Raw genomic sequence first — 18,567 nt, 5'->3', positions numbered from 1 at the left:
GACGCCCTCAATACAATACAATACAATACAATTTAATGGAATCACTGTTGTGTAACAACAGTTATAGTGGCACACGTTAGACAATACCTCTAACCATGGAGGTATAAAAATATTTTTATACCTCCATGCTCTAACGGTGCATCCAAAGCAAAATTAAAAAGAAAAAACATGACGAATAAGAGATCTAGTCTCACTGAAAGTAGCTCAACTACTATACTTACATAATAATAAAGTTGGTACAAATTAAAAGCAATTAATATACAGTTAAAAAAAAAAACAAAAAAAAACAAAAAACAATTTTAACATTATTTGCAGGGTTTATTTAAAATTTCAGTTCGTTTTTTCCAAGAGTCTTTTAAATATATCTTACAAAACTTGTCAAAAATTGAACCAAGTATGGCATTCTCAGAAAATAAATCATCAAGTAAATAGTGAAGTTTTACTGTAGGTCAGCGGAACAATTTGTAAATATGTCCCAGTAGGCCTACTCTTGTAGATTGTTTTCATATAAAGAATTTTTAATTTCATCAAACACCTTATACCTAATATTATTTAATTCAGAACATTATTACAATTTACTGGCATAAAATCTAGCGAAAGGTCAACTGATGGATCTATATTAAAATAATTACACAAATTGTATTTTGAAAGTAGGCATCGAATATGGCTTAGCCACTTCCATTTCAGGTTATTTTGATTTTGCATGATTGCTTTGAAGAGTAGACGTGGCCACCTATCATCATCTAAGTTCTTCAACCGTTGGAAATATTTTATTCTAAAGTTGTTATGTATAGTGGCAATTGAGTACCATCCTATGTCACCAACATAACAACTAATAACTTTCAACACCACAATCCTCATCAATCCGAGATATAATCATAAAAGTACCCAGGTACCTAATTGGGATTTTACCGGAGCTATTTACCTTATTTTCATGCGGGAAATTTCTCATATAAATTACAGTATAAAACACTCGAATTAATTTAGAGCCAAATTATGAACAAATGGACTGATAACATCTATAAAATATCTATAGTTTAAGTTATATTAGGCCGGCCCTATATAAGAACAAAAACACAAGATGAGAAACTAAATGTGCTATTATATAGATTACTTGAGAAAATTGTTGATAGGCCTACCTTTTACAACGCTTTGTATCCATCCATTTGGAGTATCAATTTTCTTAATTAAATCCGACAAAAAATTCATCATGCTTCTGTAAGTGTACTTTTCGCTGTAAGCACACTGTCGTGTCGACCTTAGTCCTTAGGTAACAGTGTGGATTCAGGGAGTTTAGAACTCCCTGGTGGATTCACCTCACCACGATAAAAAAGTTAAGATTCAGAGTTTGCAAGTCTTAACAAGACAAATATGTTTGAAAACAATAGACAACTTAACAATAGAAATTATTAACGCAATGTAACTTTAGCATCTTACAATAGATAATTAATTAAGTCTCTCCCCAGTGTGATCAGTTTTAAAAAGAGGATGTTCAATGCCATCTAAGGCCCCTTTTCCATTCTAAAAAGAGGACCTAATACGAATTACGAACGTCATAGAATTTTAGATCTCTGCTAACGTTTTCCGTCTTCCGACATTACGCTTTCCACAATTTGTTTCCATTTTTTCCTGTTTATGGCAGGATGGTTTGTTATTGTGTTAGTGTCTACTAGTCCTTGTAAGTCTTTCTTTATTTGATTCATCCAGTTATTTCTTGGTCTTCCTACGGGTCGTTTTACTTTCCTGTTAGTTTCCTTCATTGTTTGTTTGATTGGGGTATCATCCGGTAATCTAATTATGTGTCCATACCATTTTAGTCTCCTTCGTTTAATTCTTTTACTCCCTTAATTTTAATTTTAGATATGAGCCCTCAATAGGCGAGTCTTCCGAATTCCTTTCTGATTTATTATTACAATATTATTTATTACAGTATCAATAGAGGTTTCAACGGAATTGTAATGTAAACTATGTAATGCTATACAAACATATGGCAGTATGATTAAAATAAATTGATTTAAGACACAATTTAATTTGATAAATAGCCTATTGCGATTAGTGTCATAAGCTCATTGTGTAAGTGTAACTATTCACATACAGTAGTCTAAATTTACGCAGAATACTGCCCTCTGTACGGTAATATCTGCAAATGAAATTAATTTTTTGATTTGATCTTGTATATTGTCTCATGATTTATTTAAAAAAAAGTAATTTGGTCGGCGGGACGATGAATTGACATTAAATCTTGGTCTTGAAATGGCCCCGCTTTGAATAAATACCTCCCTCAAAAAACGTCTACCCCACCGCCTTCCCTCCAATAAAACATAATTATTTTAATAATATATATATATCTATAATGTAATAATTTATTTCCTCGAATAAACGTCCCGCCACATGCATAAACACACAATATTGTATTACAACACATTTCTATTTTTAGTAGTTTATTGATTGACGTGATCTACTTTACCAAGCATTTGTGATACCATTTGTACTGTTCACTTCTTGGTATCAATTGAATTGTATTTGGTTTTTTTCATATATAATATATATAGGCCTACCATATTTCTCAAAAATATAAACATCCCCCCCTCCCCTCCTACCCCCGCACCTAAAACCCTCCTGAACAATAAACGCACCCGCTGAGAGTTAATACGATGATTAAAAATACAGTTTGTTAAAAGGGACGTCGTCATGGTAGAGTCCCTACAATTAGGCCTACTGTCAGCAAGGCTCGGGTCGGACCCGGGTAGGCCTATAAGTTTTAGCCTTCCTTGCAATTTTTATCCCCTCCCCCTCCCAATTTTTTTTTTAATGATTCATTGCAATGAATAAAATCATCATTTGATTGAGGGGATTGATTACTTTTCTCCTCATCATTTTAACCTATAAAGATTGCTTTCAATCATTGTTCTGTAAAAGTATAAATATGTCTAAATGGATTGATATGGTTAGTACCATTAACAAACAAAATCCGTGGGTGAAAACAATGAACAAATTTGTTATGACACATTTCTAATCGGACTTTCTTCCGGGTTTTTCGTCAACGAAGAAAACACGGGAGGTGCCCTGTCTATGACGTCACAAAGCCATTGTGTCCCCTACACTTTATCCAATCGGCAACCACGTATAATGTCACATGATTTCTATAAGCTTGATAACCAGAGAGAGATCAAAGGCAGAGAAACACGGAATTTTATAGACGATACGTCTTGGAATATATCTATTTTTTAATATTTCTTGGTAAGTTAAATACTTATAAATGATTTTACGAATACAAGAATATTTATTCTTTATGTAGTATCATTTTTAGGGTTTTCTGTTGAGCATGAAGGTGATTTCTAAAAGGAAATGTTTGTGTTATTTATCTCTACTTTCTGGAATGGTCCAAACAAACACGTCAACATCACACAGGAGAGATGACGATACCTAACGACAAAACAGTGTCTTGTTTTTAGAAACACAACAACATACACACTTCGTAAGATGTTTAATGTATTACGTCAATAACTTTATTACTTGTTTTCGTGTTAAAGCCATAATTTAAAACTTACCAACACTTAATAGTAAACTGTGTTTATTTGATCTAAAGTGATGGAATACTCTAGGCCTAGGCCTTTAGGCTAGGCCTAAACAATGACAACCTTACGTGGCCTGGCTACCCTCACATTCATACCACACCAGTCATTCATTGGTTGAAATTGATTGGCAATCACACAACCGATTGATGGCGTTCAGTTTTGCTGGGTCATTGTTCTGCAGTGTATTGCCAATTCTTACTTTTCTTTTTATTAATTAATTAACATATTATGTTTATAATTGTTTACCTTTTTACACAAACTTGTTTGAGTCTTGTGTGTTATTTATAAATTTAAGATATTAAAATCAATCCAATTAACCTAGACCCTAGCCTAGTAGTTGTAACACTAACTTAACAGCTAAAGCGTGGTTCCCACTGGCGACGCAACACAAGGACGTAACGCAACGCAAGTGAATTGACCAATCACAAGCGATGGCTTATTCGCTTGTGATTGCTAACTGTCTATAACTTCGCTTGTCATTGGTTAAAACGCTTGCGTTGCGTTTACGTCCTTGCGTTACGTTCTAGTGGGAACCAAGCTTTACTTACATAAGTAGCCTATGGCAGCTTTGAAATTTTGGGGGATGGTTTTGATTGTATGATGGCAACAGCAAGATTGGTCTACTCTATTGAATTTATTTTCCTCCAATAAAGGTACATGATGTAACTGGTATGGTAGGTTTCAGAATGTAAATGTTAGATAAACAACATACAGTACTGTACATATCTTGCCACCAGACTACAAACAATGGGGGTAATGTATCGGATGTTTGAATTTCCGGATGTTAAACCAACACGGTAAAATCCCCTATACTATAGCCAACCACCCCCCCCCCCCCCCCCCAAAAAAAACAAACAAAAACCTGTGTAAATCTCCAGGCTACGTGCTTAATTGACTGTTTTTAAACCAGGTTTAGATTCTTCCATGATTTAACTTCAATAAAAAGAGTAGAGTGTGAAAACCGCAATGTTATGTAACAGAATATTATAGTCTGACTAACAAATTGGATAGGATAAATGTAAGCAGCTTTGCATTAACATACTGGACATAGTGTGTCCTTGTTGACCAGACACAGATTGAGAAAAATGCACCCATCCATATCATGCAAACAAAGTAATGATGTTTGTCTGATACTACTGGACCATTGGTTCTTTGTTTTTTTTTTCTGATTTTTTAGCCAGAACAAGGGAAATCCTGGATAATAAAAAGTATTGTTTCTGCAAATTACTTTAATTTGCCCTTGAACAATTTGAATAATAATTAATGTATTTTTAAATGAGTAAAACCACTTAACCACTGCCAGCATTTAAACTGTAACAGTCTATAACTTTATCCAACTTAACCTAAAAACCACCCCATCTAAGAAAAGATCAATGTACTGTACTGCAGTCTCGGTTTATACAATTTTTAATTAGTTAAAAACATCGACTATACAAATGCCTACAAATATAACATGGAGTACCACACATTATTAATTAAGGGACCAGAAGAAAAATTTGGTACCTGTAACTGTACAATGGTATCACTATAACATTATAAAATTCCAACCTCTCTAAAAATTGTGATGTGGGTACTGTAACAGCAAGCCATTGATGACATAATCTTTTTTAACCCCACAATTGGAGTTTTTAAATTATCCTTCAGTACTACTGTACTGTACCGTACCTTAGTTTATCCTTACAATTATAAAACTTAGTATACTGTACTGTATACAAATTACAAAATTATTTAAATTAATTCTTTTTTTTACTGAATAGTTCTACTAGGTGTCTTTGTTCTTTTTCAACTACTGTATAGTAAACAGGAACCAACCAGCAGTACTGTACCATCATGCCTTTGTTCTATTGTTTAAATCGCAATTTGCTCTCTAATAATATAACCTCTTTTGGAGGAAATGTATTTTGATAAAAAAAAAAATACAGTACACTAGGTATTCAACTGTAGGTGGCCAACTGTCAACTACTCTGTTTACCTTTCAAGTAACAATAGTAAATTTAGGTACAATAGTTAAAATAGCAATTAATTTTAAACAAATTAAAACAAATCTACTGTACTACAGTGTGAAGTCCAAACTTTCAGTAAAATAATTGTCAATGATTATTATACTAGGTGCAGCAACCAGGACTGATGATGGATAGCGGTAATGGAAGTAAAGAAATGAGTCCGTCTAATTTATGTCGGAATGGCTGCGGTTTCTATGGTAATGCTGCATCAGAAGGAATGTGTTCAAAATGCTTCAAAGATCACCTGAGGAAAAAACAAAATTCTCCAGTACAAACATTACATGGTAAGATTAGGAAGAGGCTTTTTATTTGAAATTGAAGGCGCTTTAAACAAATATACAGTACTGTATGATATTTAAGGATTTTCATGTCACACACTGTGTTTGTTTTTGGGTAAAAAAACATGTGTTCGATAGATACTGTACTGTACAAACAACATCATTCTGATGGAACCCCGGTTTTTACAAATTTGTTTTATTTCATACTGTACTGTATGTATCCAACAGCAAGTAACTCGCCAATTACACAACATGGATAAACTATTTAATATTTTATCGTGCTTATAAACTAAGTCTCATTTGAGGCTTACACTACAGTAGGTAGTGGAGTTAAAATACTGTAGTCGCGATTTAAGACATTGGACTACAGTATGTCTGGATTAAACCCCGGACCTTAGGATTGGAAGGCAAGCACATTAACCACCAAGCTACAGTACAGCTCCACTACTATGATTAAATACCTTGTAACACTGTTTTAGTGTTAATACATTGAACTACTGTATGTATGTACTGTACAGTAAGTCATCAGTAATCAAAATTAAAATTACATGATCACTCGTCACTTTCCTTTGTACTGTACTACTGTATTTTGTGTAAAGCATGGCGACTGGACTGCTATACTCTCATACTGTACTCATGTTTGATACTGTACACTACACTATGTCAAATAATATAATAAGTAACTAGTAATATAATAGCTATAACAGCAAAAAACACGCCCCTCAATAAAATAACATTGAAAATCCTGGATGCGATAACTAATTTTAATTTCCCCAATTTTGTTTATACCACTTTCCAGTGTAAAGTTTTTGATTTCTGTTGTATCCATATTATATAAAAATGTACTGGAGTTGAGTAATGGAGAAACATCCTGCTTCCTAATAAAAATACATAATTTTCAATTCTAGTTCTCATTATGCATGCTTGTTTTCTAGGGCAGCAGTCAGCAGCAGTCATGTCATGAAACAGCTGGGTAATAACAATCCATCTGCCTTAGCATAACATAACTAGGCCTGATAGTAATAATAATATTCCATACTTCTTTTTTGTTGATGCTTTCACTATGATTGAGTTTTGTGGGCTCTAATAACATTTCAATTAGCTTCTTAATGATTTCTAGCTGGTGGCGTCGCCATCTACTGTACTGTACAGTGTACTTTTACATTATACTCTACTCTACAGTATAGCCAAAACAGTGAAAAGCTTTTCAATATTTATTATTACAGTCAATTATTATGTTATTGTTAATGTTATTGTTAGTCATCTTTTATTTTGAATTGTATAATTTCTGTGTTATATCCTAGTTTAAGTTAAGTTTATACTGTACTTGACCTGTTTTGACTTCAGAAAATTTAAATTTTCCTGTAATATTACTGTACGATATTATTTTGCAGTCAAACCATTGTTGACCGAGGCATAGTGTACTGTACACTGCCCACAACATAGTTCAAATGGTCAAACAATTTTTTGTTTGTACAGTAACTGTGATCAGTTGTTTCTATCAAGCTTTAACACCCAATTGATTGATTTTTTTTAATCAGTTACTTACAGGATATCTTAGTTTAGCTACAGTCCAAAAATAGTCAATATTTACTGTAAAATATTAATTATTCATGAAAATTTAATAATCAGATATTCTGGCAGTATAAAAAGGTCCTGTGCTACAGTTTAATGATAGTGTACACTATACAGTTACAGCAATAAACTGATATTAAATACTTTACTATCAGGAGTTTCTTCTTAGAATTCGATTTGTCATTCTCCCTTGTGAGTGAATATTTAGTCTTGTTTACACTCAGTACTATATGATGATGAGTGGATATTTTTAAATTCAGTAGACACTCACTCAATGTGGGCAAGGACATTGTCTAGGGGCCTGTTCGTAGGGGTTGAAAATACCAGCTTATTCCCGATTTCCGTTCGCGTGATCCAATTAACTTTTGCCTCAGGCTACAAAAAATTCGAGGTAAAATGTTCACCAAATTTGCAGGTTATTTCAGCGATAATCCAATTATACTCGGCCTTCGAGGATAATAAATCTCCGATAGAGGCAATGTGTCAAATTTTGACAAACGTTCGCTGCCTAGGCCCGTCATTTCTCCTACGAAGCTCTTCCATACACGCTTCGAGAGCGATCGTCAGCTGGTGCTGTCCTTGTTGGTGTAGACCGCTTAGTAGGCCTAGCTGGTCGGGGAGCCGCTGGTCGGTGGTGTTTCCGTCGTGTAACATTGGGCTCAAATTCTTCGTCAATGAGTAAAATAATGGTCGTCAGGAGAAGGCATATTTCGGCAGGATTATCGGCGTTAAGAGGCATAAGGTTTGTCGCAAGGATAAGCAGTGTAAAAGGTAGCAAGTAATTGTTATTGTAAAGAAAGATCGCGAGTAAAAAATATACAACACGAAACTAGCGTGCGAAAATGGGGTCGTAGGTTGTAAAGACAACTGACCTTAAAACGTAATTTCCGGTTTGTGATTCGTCGATTAAGCATTTAAGCGGTTAAATATTTCAAGTACGAACAACGCTCAATTTATAACCCGAGGCATGGGTGAAATTAAGCGCTTATTTTAACCACCGTACGAACACGACCTAGTTGATATTTTACTCATTGTTCAAGGTCAAAGAGGTATTTGAACTTTTGTTCCAAAAAATTACTGGTTTGAAGTCTGTACAAGAATCAATGTTGTACAGTATAATAAGTGCATTCTAAACAGTTCTTTATAATGCCGAATTATTTAAAAAAATTATTTCATTAATTTCTATTCAATTTTTACATGTTCTGTACAGTAATTAAATGTTATGTTGAGTCAACCGCCCAATAATATTAGCTTTTGAATAAATGCCAACAACCTTATCCATAAGTTATTTATAGGTTATTTAGTGTAGTATTTAATACTTATTCAAGGCTACAACATTAAAAACTAGTATTACAAGCCCAAAGAAATCAAAACAACATAATTATCATATTTATAAAAAACATAAACAACAATATTAAATCCATTGCTAAGACTTAAGTGTTAAAAATGGGTAACGTAATAAAAGATGATATACTGTAGTAAGTGTAGCTAGTAGTGTCCTTTGTCAATATTCAACTTCTGTACAGGAAACAATTAATTTGAAGAACAATTAACCACGAAGTATTGTTATTATCTGATACAAAAAGATTAAAATTACAACATTATAATAAACAAAAGAAAAAGACAATGAAAACATCTTTGTTGTAAATAAAAACAGGTATTGAACATGACATAATGTGGCCCATTGTGTTGGATTACTGATTGCGAGTTCAAATCCAACTCTCGCCGTATTGCTTGTATCCTTAGGCAAGATACTTTACTTACGTTTGCCTCTTTCTACCCAGGTGTATAAAAAATGGGTACATGGTTAGATAAAGACACAACTAACTTTGCGCTGATTTACTAGCTGCAGTATGTTTTCATACAGTACGTGTTTTAAATAAAAAGGGCAATGGGTATTAATGTGAACCGCTTAGAAGCATTGTGCAATAAGCGCTATAAGAAGGAATATTACAGTATATTATTATATTATAAGAAAGTTAATGCACAGTGAAAACTTACTGTATTCTCACACAAAATGATTTCTGTCTTAACACCTGCATAATAAATTGCGAATATGTTATAATTTAGCATTACAGTATTATATTTTTTGTTGTGTTTTTCAGCTGTTGCATCTAGCAATACAAGTCCAGCCAGTAATATGACAGTATCTCACACCCTTAGTAATGCAGTGTCTGCCTCAATGTCAATTTGCTCATCAATTTCAAGAGACAGCAACAAAAAATCTGAACGTCAAGAAGAGACAAAATTAGAAGAAACCGCATGTTCCAATGTAAGCACAGATACCGTAGATTCAGCCATGCCTTGCGCTGAAGAAGAATCACCCGACGGTAAAAAGAAATCAAAGAAAAATAGATGTAATACATGCCGAAAGAAAGTTGGACTTACAGGTGAGGAAGATTGCAACAATAAAAGTATTTGTTTCATGAAAAGCATACAGTAACATTGTACAAAATTAAATTGCTCATTTTGTGTTCGAAATTACAAACTTGAGAATAGAGCCATACTCTCTGAAAATTGGATACATTTTGATTGTACGAATGTAGCTCAATATTCACAATTTCTTTTCTACAATTTAAAATGTATTCTTGAGACTAAATCAGAAATGTTGACGTACAGTAAGACATTGATTTGATATCTAGGTAATAACTACCGGTAATAGAAGGATTATTATTATCATCTATCTAGCAGCCATAACTTTGCGCAATGCTTCCAGATGTTGGGAATTTAGTTCACAAAATCTTCTTTAGATTGATAAATTGTGTGGCTTTTATTTTCAAAAGCTATTAATTAATTTTTTTTTTCTCTTCACAGGTTTTCAATGTCGATGCGGCGGTCTCTATTGTAGTATACATCGGTACTCGGATAAACATGAGTGTTCATTTGATTACAGAATGCTCGGACAAGAAGAAATTAGGAAAAATAACCCAGTCATAGTTGGTGAGAAGATTCAGAAGCTGTAATAGAAAACTTTATGGGATGGACTAGACTTTACGCGTGTGTTTTTGTTTTTCTTTAGCCGTACACATGGATTAAATAGTGATACATTTTATAGGCTGTATAATTGCCGTTTTCATTTCCTTGCAGTATCAGCGCCTCATTAATGTAAAGATGAGTAAATCATGGCAACAATATACGTCATTCATGTGATTTTCATTGAACTTCTGTTGCTTTATCACAAATGACATACGCATTATTTTGATTAACACTAGCCTACTACACATGGAATAAATCAGCATCATATAGTTATATAGTATACTGATACTTATAACTTACTGTATGTACATGATTGCCTCCCTATATAATATACCACAGAATCCACTATCATAACATTTATTTAAATCTACACTTTACTACTTTATTTGAGAAATAGTAGGGCCATTTGAGACTTGTAACCAGTGGCAACAAATAAGAAGCGACACTTGTTTCAAATGCTACCTTGCTTCAATGATTTCAACCATTCTCATAGACTTATTGATATTCTCTATGAATAACGTAATTGGCTGGAGTTTTGTCTTCAATCTCACTGCACTACTATAGCATATTTGTTGCAAACATTCTGAGATATACGGTACAGTTTGTGGAAATCTATAAGAGAAATGAGTCATATGCCACACCTTCTCATTTTATTGTCGCTCCATTGGCATGCTGTAGTAAAATGAAATTACTATCAGAATATATTTACACTACAGGGAAAATTTGTCTACCATTTTTACTGTAGTGCTGCACACCTAGATATTTTCACTGCAAACCTTGTAAAATAGTAAATCTCGTGCATGTTTTTAATTTCATATTATGAAAATATTGCTTGAGTTTTCTATTGCGAATTCTATATATAAGTTGGCATCACGATCACTCTCCATTGCTGCTATAGTATATCTTGGAATCTCTGATGATTTCTGAGGAAACCAATGAAATTATCAGTAGTATGAGTTGATTCCGTCATATGGATTAAGTTGCAATTTCAGGCTATTATGCGATTTCCTTCAACCTACACCTAGAATCAACATCCCTTCAACCAGGCTCATTATGCATTCTAAGTGTTACTCACCACAGCATTTTATCATCCAAGCTGTAACATAACGTTCACTAAATTCCAAAGGAATTTTAGACCTGAAGGAAAGTAATTATCATCAATTTTTCGTGATATTAAGAAAATGAAACTTCATTTTCAGCAATAAGGAAGTTATTTGAAAGGTATCAATTTAGAGTGAGCATGCCTGGTTCATTATGGGTTTAAAAAAAATAAATTCAAAGCACATTATATAGTACATTTCACTACTTTTCTTATAGGTGATATATTAAATGCAGGACTAATGTCGTCCTATATTATCTAGATCCAATTGGTCCAATGTTTTGTATTCTTGTGATCATATAGTACTGGTTGACTTCATCCAGAATTTGTCCACTAATCATAATATTACAAATTATTAAGAAAACACTGCTTTAAAAAGTCAGTGCAAAGTATTTTTGGTTCTGGTAATTCCTGCCCCCTCACAATTTATATAACAGTATCAGTAAGTTGGATATTAATTTGGTCTTTGCATTATAAAACTAGATAATTGTGTATTTCAAATATCTAGTTAGAAATCACAATATCTTTATAGTATACCCAGTCACTTTTTCGATAGTCAATAGTTGGTGGTTTTTAAAGTTATGGGCTTATTTGATATTTGCGGCATTCAAACATTCATGCAAAATTACTAAAATAATGACTATTACTATAACTGATTATTGTGATAACAATTACCAGTAGTTACGTCTGTAGTAAGACGATTTGCCTAACTCTGATATGAATTGAACTGTAATTGTAAAATGATTTTTCGGTTAAATTCACGTTAGAGTTGGCCAAAACACAGATATTGCTATATTTTAACATTATTTCTTGGTGACTTGTAAATGTGAAAGCAGATGTATGGCAACTTTTAACCCACACCTTCCTACAGTAATTCAATTTTATAATGGAACCGTAAAATAAAAACCAATATGGCATAATATCATAAACACATTACATGATAAGGTTGAGATTATATAGGCATTTAATTTCATTTCCACTTGTGGATAATATACAGTTTACCAATAATCTCATTTTAATATGACATAACAATGTATCCATATGTGTCAGAATTCACTATTTTATTCAAATAATTACTGTTTTTTTCTATAATTTCAGTTAAACCTTCATTGTTAATGTTTGTAATACTGTAATTTATCTGGCAGTGATATGGTCTAAACTAACTGTCATTCATGTAGTTGTTTAATGTCACCTGATGTTTCATGATCTTATCGGTTGATACTGACATCATTATTTGATCAATGTTGTTATCTATCTGTAATTAGGCTGATGATGTCATTTTTGTAGCCAGTGATATAATCTGCCAATAAGCCTTATAAAGGTTGTTTAAAAAAAAAAATTTATTACAATTTTTACAAATAATTTATTATAATTTTTACAAATAATTTAATACAGTAAACCAAAAGTTTTGGCTGTGCTGCTGTGTCACCAGATTTTTTGTTTAAACCATCGACATTTAATTTGTAAAGAATATTTATGCATAAGCAGTTTTATTCAATTTTTGACAAATATAAAATGCATGCTGTTGCTTGCTCATGCATTTAGGGTTGCTGTTCAGAGTTCATTCATACATCATTTGTGTACTGTAGGCTAGAGGTTTGATATACGATTTCTAATGTGTACGTTTCTCTAATGAACATTGCATTTTAAGCTTGATTCACTTGTCTGATTCTGTTTGAGCAGTTAGCTCGATAATACATCATTGATCTAAGCCATTTTCATACAGCATTTTAGCCGTGAAATTTTATTTGTTTGGCCGTATTTGTAAAGTTAATTATACAGTAGGTAAATTTAAAATGGCACACTTATTTGCAAATTATCGTTGCCATGTATCCTGCAGTGAATGTGCTGACAACTACAAAGCTTGGTTCACTTGGACGCAACAAAACGACGTAGGTGCAACTCAAGTGAGTTGACCAATCACAACCAACAGTTCGAATGATTCATTGTGTCATCGTTGGTCAAATTACTTGCAGTGCGCTTACGATCTTGCGTTGTATCCAAGTTGGAACCAAACCTTAAGCTCTGTCTACACTATGAAACTAGTTCGACAAAAAATGTGTGATGTGCCCAAATATGGCCATGATATGACATCATCGTGTCCATATATGCGGGCACATCATATTTTTTATTTCACATATTGTAGTGTAGACAGAACTTAAAAGGGTAACCTGTCTAAAATAAGGTTTATTTAAATTATGTTTTCTACTAATGTTATAGAAATTGTGATCCTTTTCGCTGCTAAAATGTGTTTTGTATGATGGCTGTTATCTTGTTTATAGTTCATTCATGTTGACTAAAATTTATTTAATGCAATTCTATTTACCCTTGCTGCTTTATTTGTGTATGGATATTGAAAACAAAAACTGGTTGAAAGTGTGTTTGAAACGGGTTGGATATGTTTAAAAGGGTAGGGTAGGAAAGTTTAAGATTTTATACCGCGCATATTGAGTAATACTGTACCTTCTTATATTATAGTCGTTCTTGACACAACTAGTTTGTGTGTCCTAAATATTTATTGTTATATTTGAAAATCATGAAGTAGAAATGTATAATTGTAGAATTAAGTTTTATGTCCTCAAATGTTGTTAAACAGAAGCGTATTATTGTTTTGTCTTTTTAAAATTACTTTATGTAGGATGGTGAATAACAGATTTTGCTTCTTTCTTTATGTTTTGACTATGTCGTTTGATTTTCCCTTATATATCTTTATTGCATATTTACTAGAATCAATAAGAATCATTTTGAGTTTATAATTTCAAATAAAATAAATATTGCTGGAAATCATATTCCTATTCTAGAAATTATTATTAAGTATCAGTATATTTATGTGCCATCTCAAATATTTCAAATTAAAATTTAATTTTTTGTATTATTATATATCTCTAATGTTTCAAAATAACAATTAAAAATTGAATATTGTTTTTGTATTATTATTATTATTATTATATCTACACGCATGTTGTTAACTCTTAAAGGATAATATCAGACCAGCTTAAACCAGTCTGGTCTGTGTATGCTTTTTCCTAGTATCAATTATCAGCATCATTTCTTAACCTCTACATAGACATACAATGAACTGATTACATTACTAGATATCAAACACAAGAGCATTCTGCTAGGCAGAATTCTAAGATTAATGGATACATTATTAAGATTATCTGTTGTATTGTACAAGAACAGATATTATTATCATCTAACTATGAAAAATAAGCTTTGGACTTCCTAGCGTTTATTCTGTAATTGGTTATATTCTTTAAAAAGCCTGTATTTCATTGTACCATACTGAAATTGAAATTTGTTTCATTATTGGTATATTATGGCTTTTATTTGGTTCTCAGGATAATTTACAATAGGCTCAAGCTTAGTCATTGAGTATGTTGTAGGTCATAGGTCATCAAGTACTTGTTGGAACTATGGAATGTGGCTACCTCAACCTATCCCCCAGTCACACTATTACAGTTGTAAACATTCTGAAACACAATACAGTTCTATGTTTTCACTGTTCTCAACACTAACAAATTTTTCATAAATGCACATTCACTGAATATAGGATTTTTGTGTCGACATGCAAAAGTTGGAAATGGAAATCATTTTCTTCTTTTACCAGATTAATAACTACAATTTGTGTATTTTAAATGTATTGTTATTTGATTCTTCTTAATTTAGTAATAATAATAATTTAGGTTTTAAACCATTTAAAATATTTATTTTTCTTTTGAAGATTAAATTGGGAGTGCTTTATTTAAATGGGGTTTATTAATATGTACCCAATGACCTAGTTTAATAAACCCATGATAATTACAGGACATATCGGTCACGCTTCACTACCTACCATTCATACATACATTATGTGTAATACGTTAGCGCTCACTGTCGTTATTGATATACAGTATACAAACATATAATTAATTTTCAATTCTATAGTAAAGCTGGTCTAAAGTAGTATATAATTAATCTGTTTGTTGTGTAGTGTATAGCCATCGTCAACAACTGACATGGCTAAAATTCTAATTAATTTTAAGCAACACAAATTTAAAAACATATTATAATTGATCAAATATTAAATGCAATTTTTAAGAAAAAAAAAACGCCTTTTTGTTTTATTGTAAGCTTTAGGTTATTTTTAGAGATAGATTTTGACCACCCAGTAATTCAAAACTTGAGGTGATATGTGTTTAATATTGGTAGTGTAAAAAGATTATAATTACAGTACAATAATAAACATTCTTCTATTGATGATGATACTAATGGGACTAACATAAACCATCATATTTTTATTGTAAATGTTGTGTTATGTATTTGTGGCATTACATTTGTCTCAGTTTCAAGAAATAAACATTGCAATTGATTTGGTTAAAACCAGCAATTAAATACATTTTTACAGCACCTACATGTTTGGTATAAAGTCTATAGGCCTACCACTAATTTGGCATTAGTATTGCTACAAGCAAACACTGGAGAGACACAAGATGTAATCAATCATGAATAGAGCGAAAAACACCACTACCCGTTGCAACACATTTACATCTTTACATTCAATCCATATTTTAATATATGCTAGTAATTAAAATATTTAATACATTTTATTAATCTAATTTAAATGTAAACATTTCAATATCCTATTTTATTTCATTTCACAGTGGTTAATACATCTTTCTTAACCTCAGTTAAATATTTTGTATTTAGTATACAATACACACATTCTATATACAGTGGGGATATTATTGTGTATATGTATGTATAATATGTTAGTGTATAATTGTAATGTATAATTAAAACAAAAATGTGAAAAAAAGTCAAATGTCAGCACCGAAAACGTAGAATAATACTTATTTTGTAATTAAAACCATTCTATTTTTATCCTTAATTATTAATAATCTCTCTTTTTCTTACGACACCATGTCCTATAGGGGTATTATATTTTATCTATTTAGAACCATTTTGTTAGAGTCAAGAGTGAAAGGTTGTGTATGATGATGGTGTGTGTACATTAGATTAATAATATGATTACAAATTTGGGGGATTTTATGCGATGATAGGTAGCCTGTGATAAAGGGCAAAGTGTCTCGCTCGCTGTATTGAGATCTACATAAATTATATAATAAATTTCTCAACATTATTTGTGGTTGTTTTTCATTCATTTTGGTTATTTCCTTTACTTGAAAAGCTAAAAATTGATTGCTGATGTTCATTTCATTTCTTTATTCGACAACAAGCGGTCCAGGGGTTGCGACAGCAACAGAGCGCACACATTTGTGTCCGCAACCCCAGGCAGTGGTTATTAAAGTTACCATACTACAGTGTAATACAACAGCCAGATGGAATATATGTTAAGCTCTGTCTACACTATCAAACTTTATGTGTTGTGCCCATATGGATGTCATATCACTACCATATTTGGGCACTTTTTTGTCGAACTAGTTTGATAGTGTAGACAGAGCTTTAATTTATTAATGTTAGTGAAGTGGCACATCCATTGACAACGAACTATTGGTCAAAATGTGAACCGTATATAGACCCCTTACTAGTTAAACACGTACTGTGACCGTATGCACTTTCGGAGGGTCCATAGAACATTATTTTGCCAATCACACGCGCACAGTTTTATTCATCGGGAAATTCTCGCCTCATTCACGACCCCCCAAGAGTTTAGTGTAATGGGGCCGGGGATGTGCACGTCAACCGTATCCCCTCCTCCTAATGTACTCGTGATGATAGAAAAGACGCGGAAGTTCACTATCTGTCACGTAATGACGGATAAACTTTTTAGAATAATTATTATTACGCTTGCGTATACGCGTTACAATACGTCACAAAACTAATCGTAAAATATCAAAAATTCCTTAGCATAACATTCCCTACGTCATACATGTAAAAAAGGTTAAATTGACGGTTCACAGTATATTTTAATGCGATCTGTGTATCTATACGTCTGTACTCTGTAGTGTAGAATAAATACATTTTAATGTGTATTTGTTATTGTTTGCCAATCGATGAATGTAGTCATATTTATTTCGCGTATCCGTACGTGCACGCTTACAGCTCTGAGGAAAGAACTTAATATTAACGCCTGTTGTGTTGTTTCTTCCCGTCATAAAGAGCGATAGCATTCAGATATCCCAATCGAGCTAATTAATACTACGCAAAAATGACGACGTTGCAAGGGGTTCATTGACAATGAATATTCTCAGACTATTATATTAATACATCATCTGTGTATATTTTAAACATTGACTATGACGTGACGATGATGCTTAAGCAAATGAAAGTAAAGATCACGGGATGACGTCGCGACGTATATATAGAGTGACGCACTAGTAACAGATAGTAGTCATGTGTTGGCCTCTCCGAGTCATTAAGCTAATAGATGGACTCGTGCGTGCACTAATAATAAATATATCTCCAATAATTAAACTAAGGTCAAAATATCATCAGGTCACTCTCTAATAAAGACTATCAATATAATAAACAAACAAAAACAATGTGTCTAAAAGTTTATGGTGTTTTTTGTCAGATGTATTTCTGATTAATTTAAAGACAATACATTATATACGTTGAGCCTTTTAAATACAATTGCGGAAAACGAAAGACAAGAACGATGTTTTTAATCATTAACTTTATTTATATGAATCATCGTAGGCTGCAGGTGATGAGGCATCCAAAATGATGCTGGTGTGGCTTCCAATGGCTTGACAAACTTGACGAAGCCACACCAAGAAGAAGACAAGAACAAAAACCAATGATTCCAGATTTATGAAACATGCTTAAACAAGCACCTCCACCCCCACCTTTTTTTTCAATGATTTTGCTTAAGTTAATAAAAACATACCGTAAGTAAATTCATTCCGTGCTAGTAGGCCTATACGTAATTTTTTTTCTAAAATATTAGATGACTAATTTCATTCCGAACCTATACGTCATTTTTTTCTTAAATGATGACGAATTTAATTTTAAAAGATAAAATTAATTCCGGGTTTGATTAATTTTAACTTAAGCACTTCTCCTTGACTTAAGCAAAAATATTACAACCATGATGTTTATTATGTGATTTTGAA

General features: G+C 32.4%; 1 protein-coding gene across 2 annotated transcripts; it reads left to right on the top strand.

Annotated features, from left to right (window-relative positions):
- Positions 1-3,161: 3,161 nt before the first annotated feature.
- LOC140040220 (AN1-type zinc finger protein 6-like) lies at positions 3,162-16,631 on the top strand. 2 transcript variants are annotated; one of them, XM_072085982.1, is made up of 4 exons: positions 3,162-3,240; positions 5,688-5,865; positions 9,540-9,824; positions 10,249-16,631. In XM_072085982.1, the coding sequence occupies exons 2-4, from the start codon at positions 5,706-5,708 to the stop codon at positions 10,395-10,397; spliced, it is 594 nt and encodes a 197-aa protein (XP_071942083.1). In that variant the 5' UTR covers positions 3,162-3,240; positions 5,688-5,705; the 3' UTR covers positions 10,398-16,631. The 2 variants fall into 2 exon arrangements, with proteins under 2 accessions (XP_071942083.1, XP_071942084.1); XM_072085983.1 differs by lacking the exon at positions 3,162-3,240 and adding an exon at positions 3,308-3,478.
- The last annotated feature ends 1,936 nt before the right edge of the window (positions 16,632-18,567 follow it).

Source organism: Antedon mediterranea, chromosome 2, assembly GCF_964355755.1.
Source record: "Antedon mediterranea chromosome 2, ecAntMedi1.1, whole genome shotgun sequence".
NCBI classification, from domain to species: domain Eukaryota; kingdom Metazoa; phylum Echinodermata; class Crinoidea; order Comatulida; family Antedonidae; genus Antedon; species Antedon mediterranea.
The sequence above is the reverse complement of the archived record's forward strand: the minus strand, read 5'-3'. Positions and strand labels throughout refer to the sequence as shown.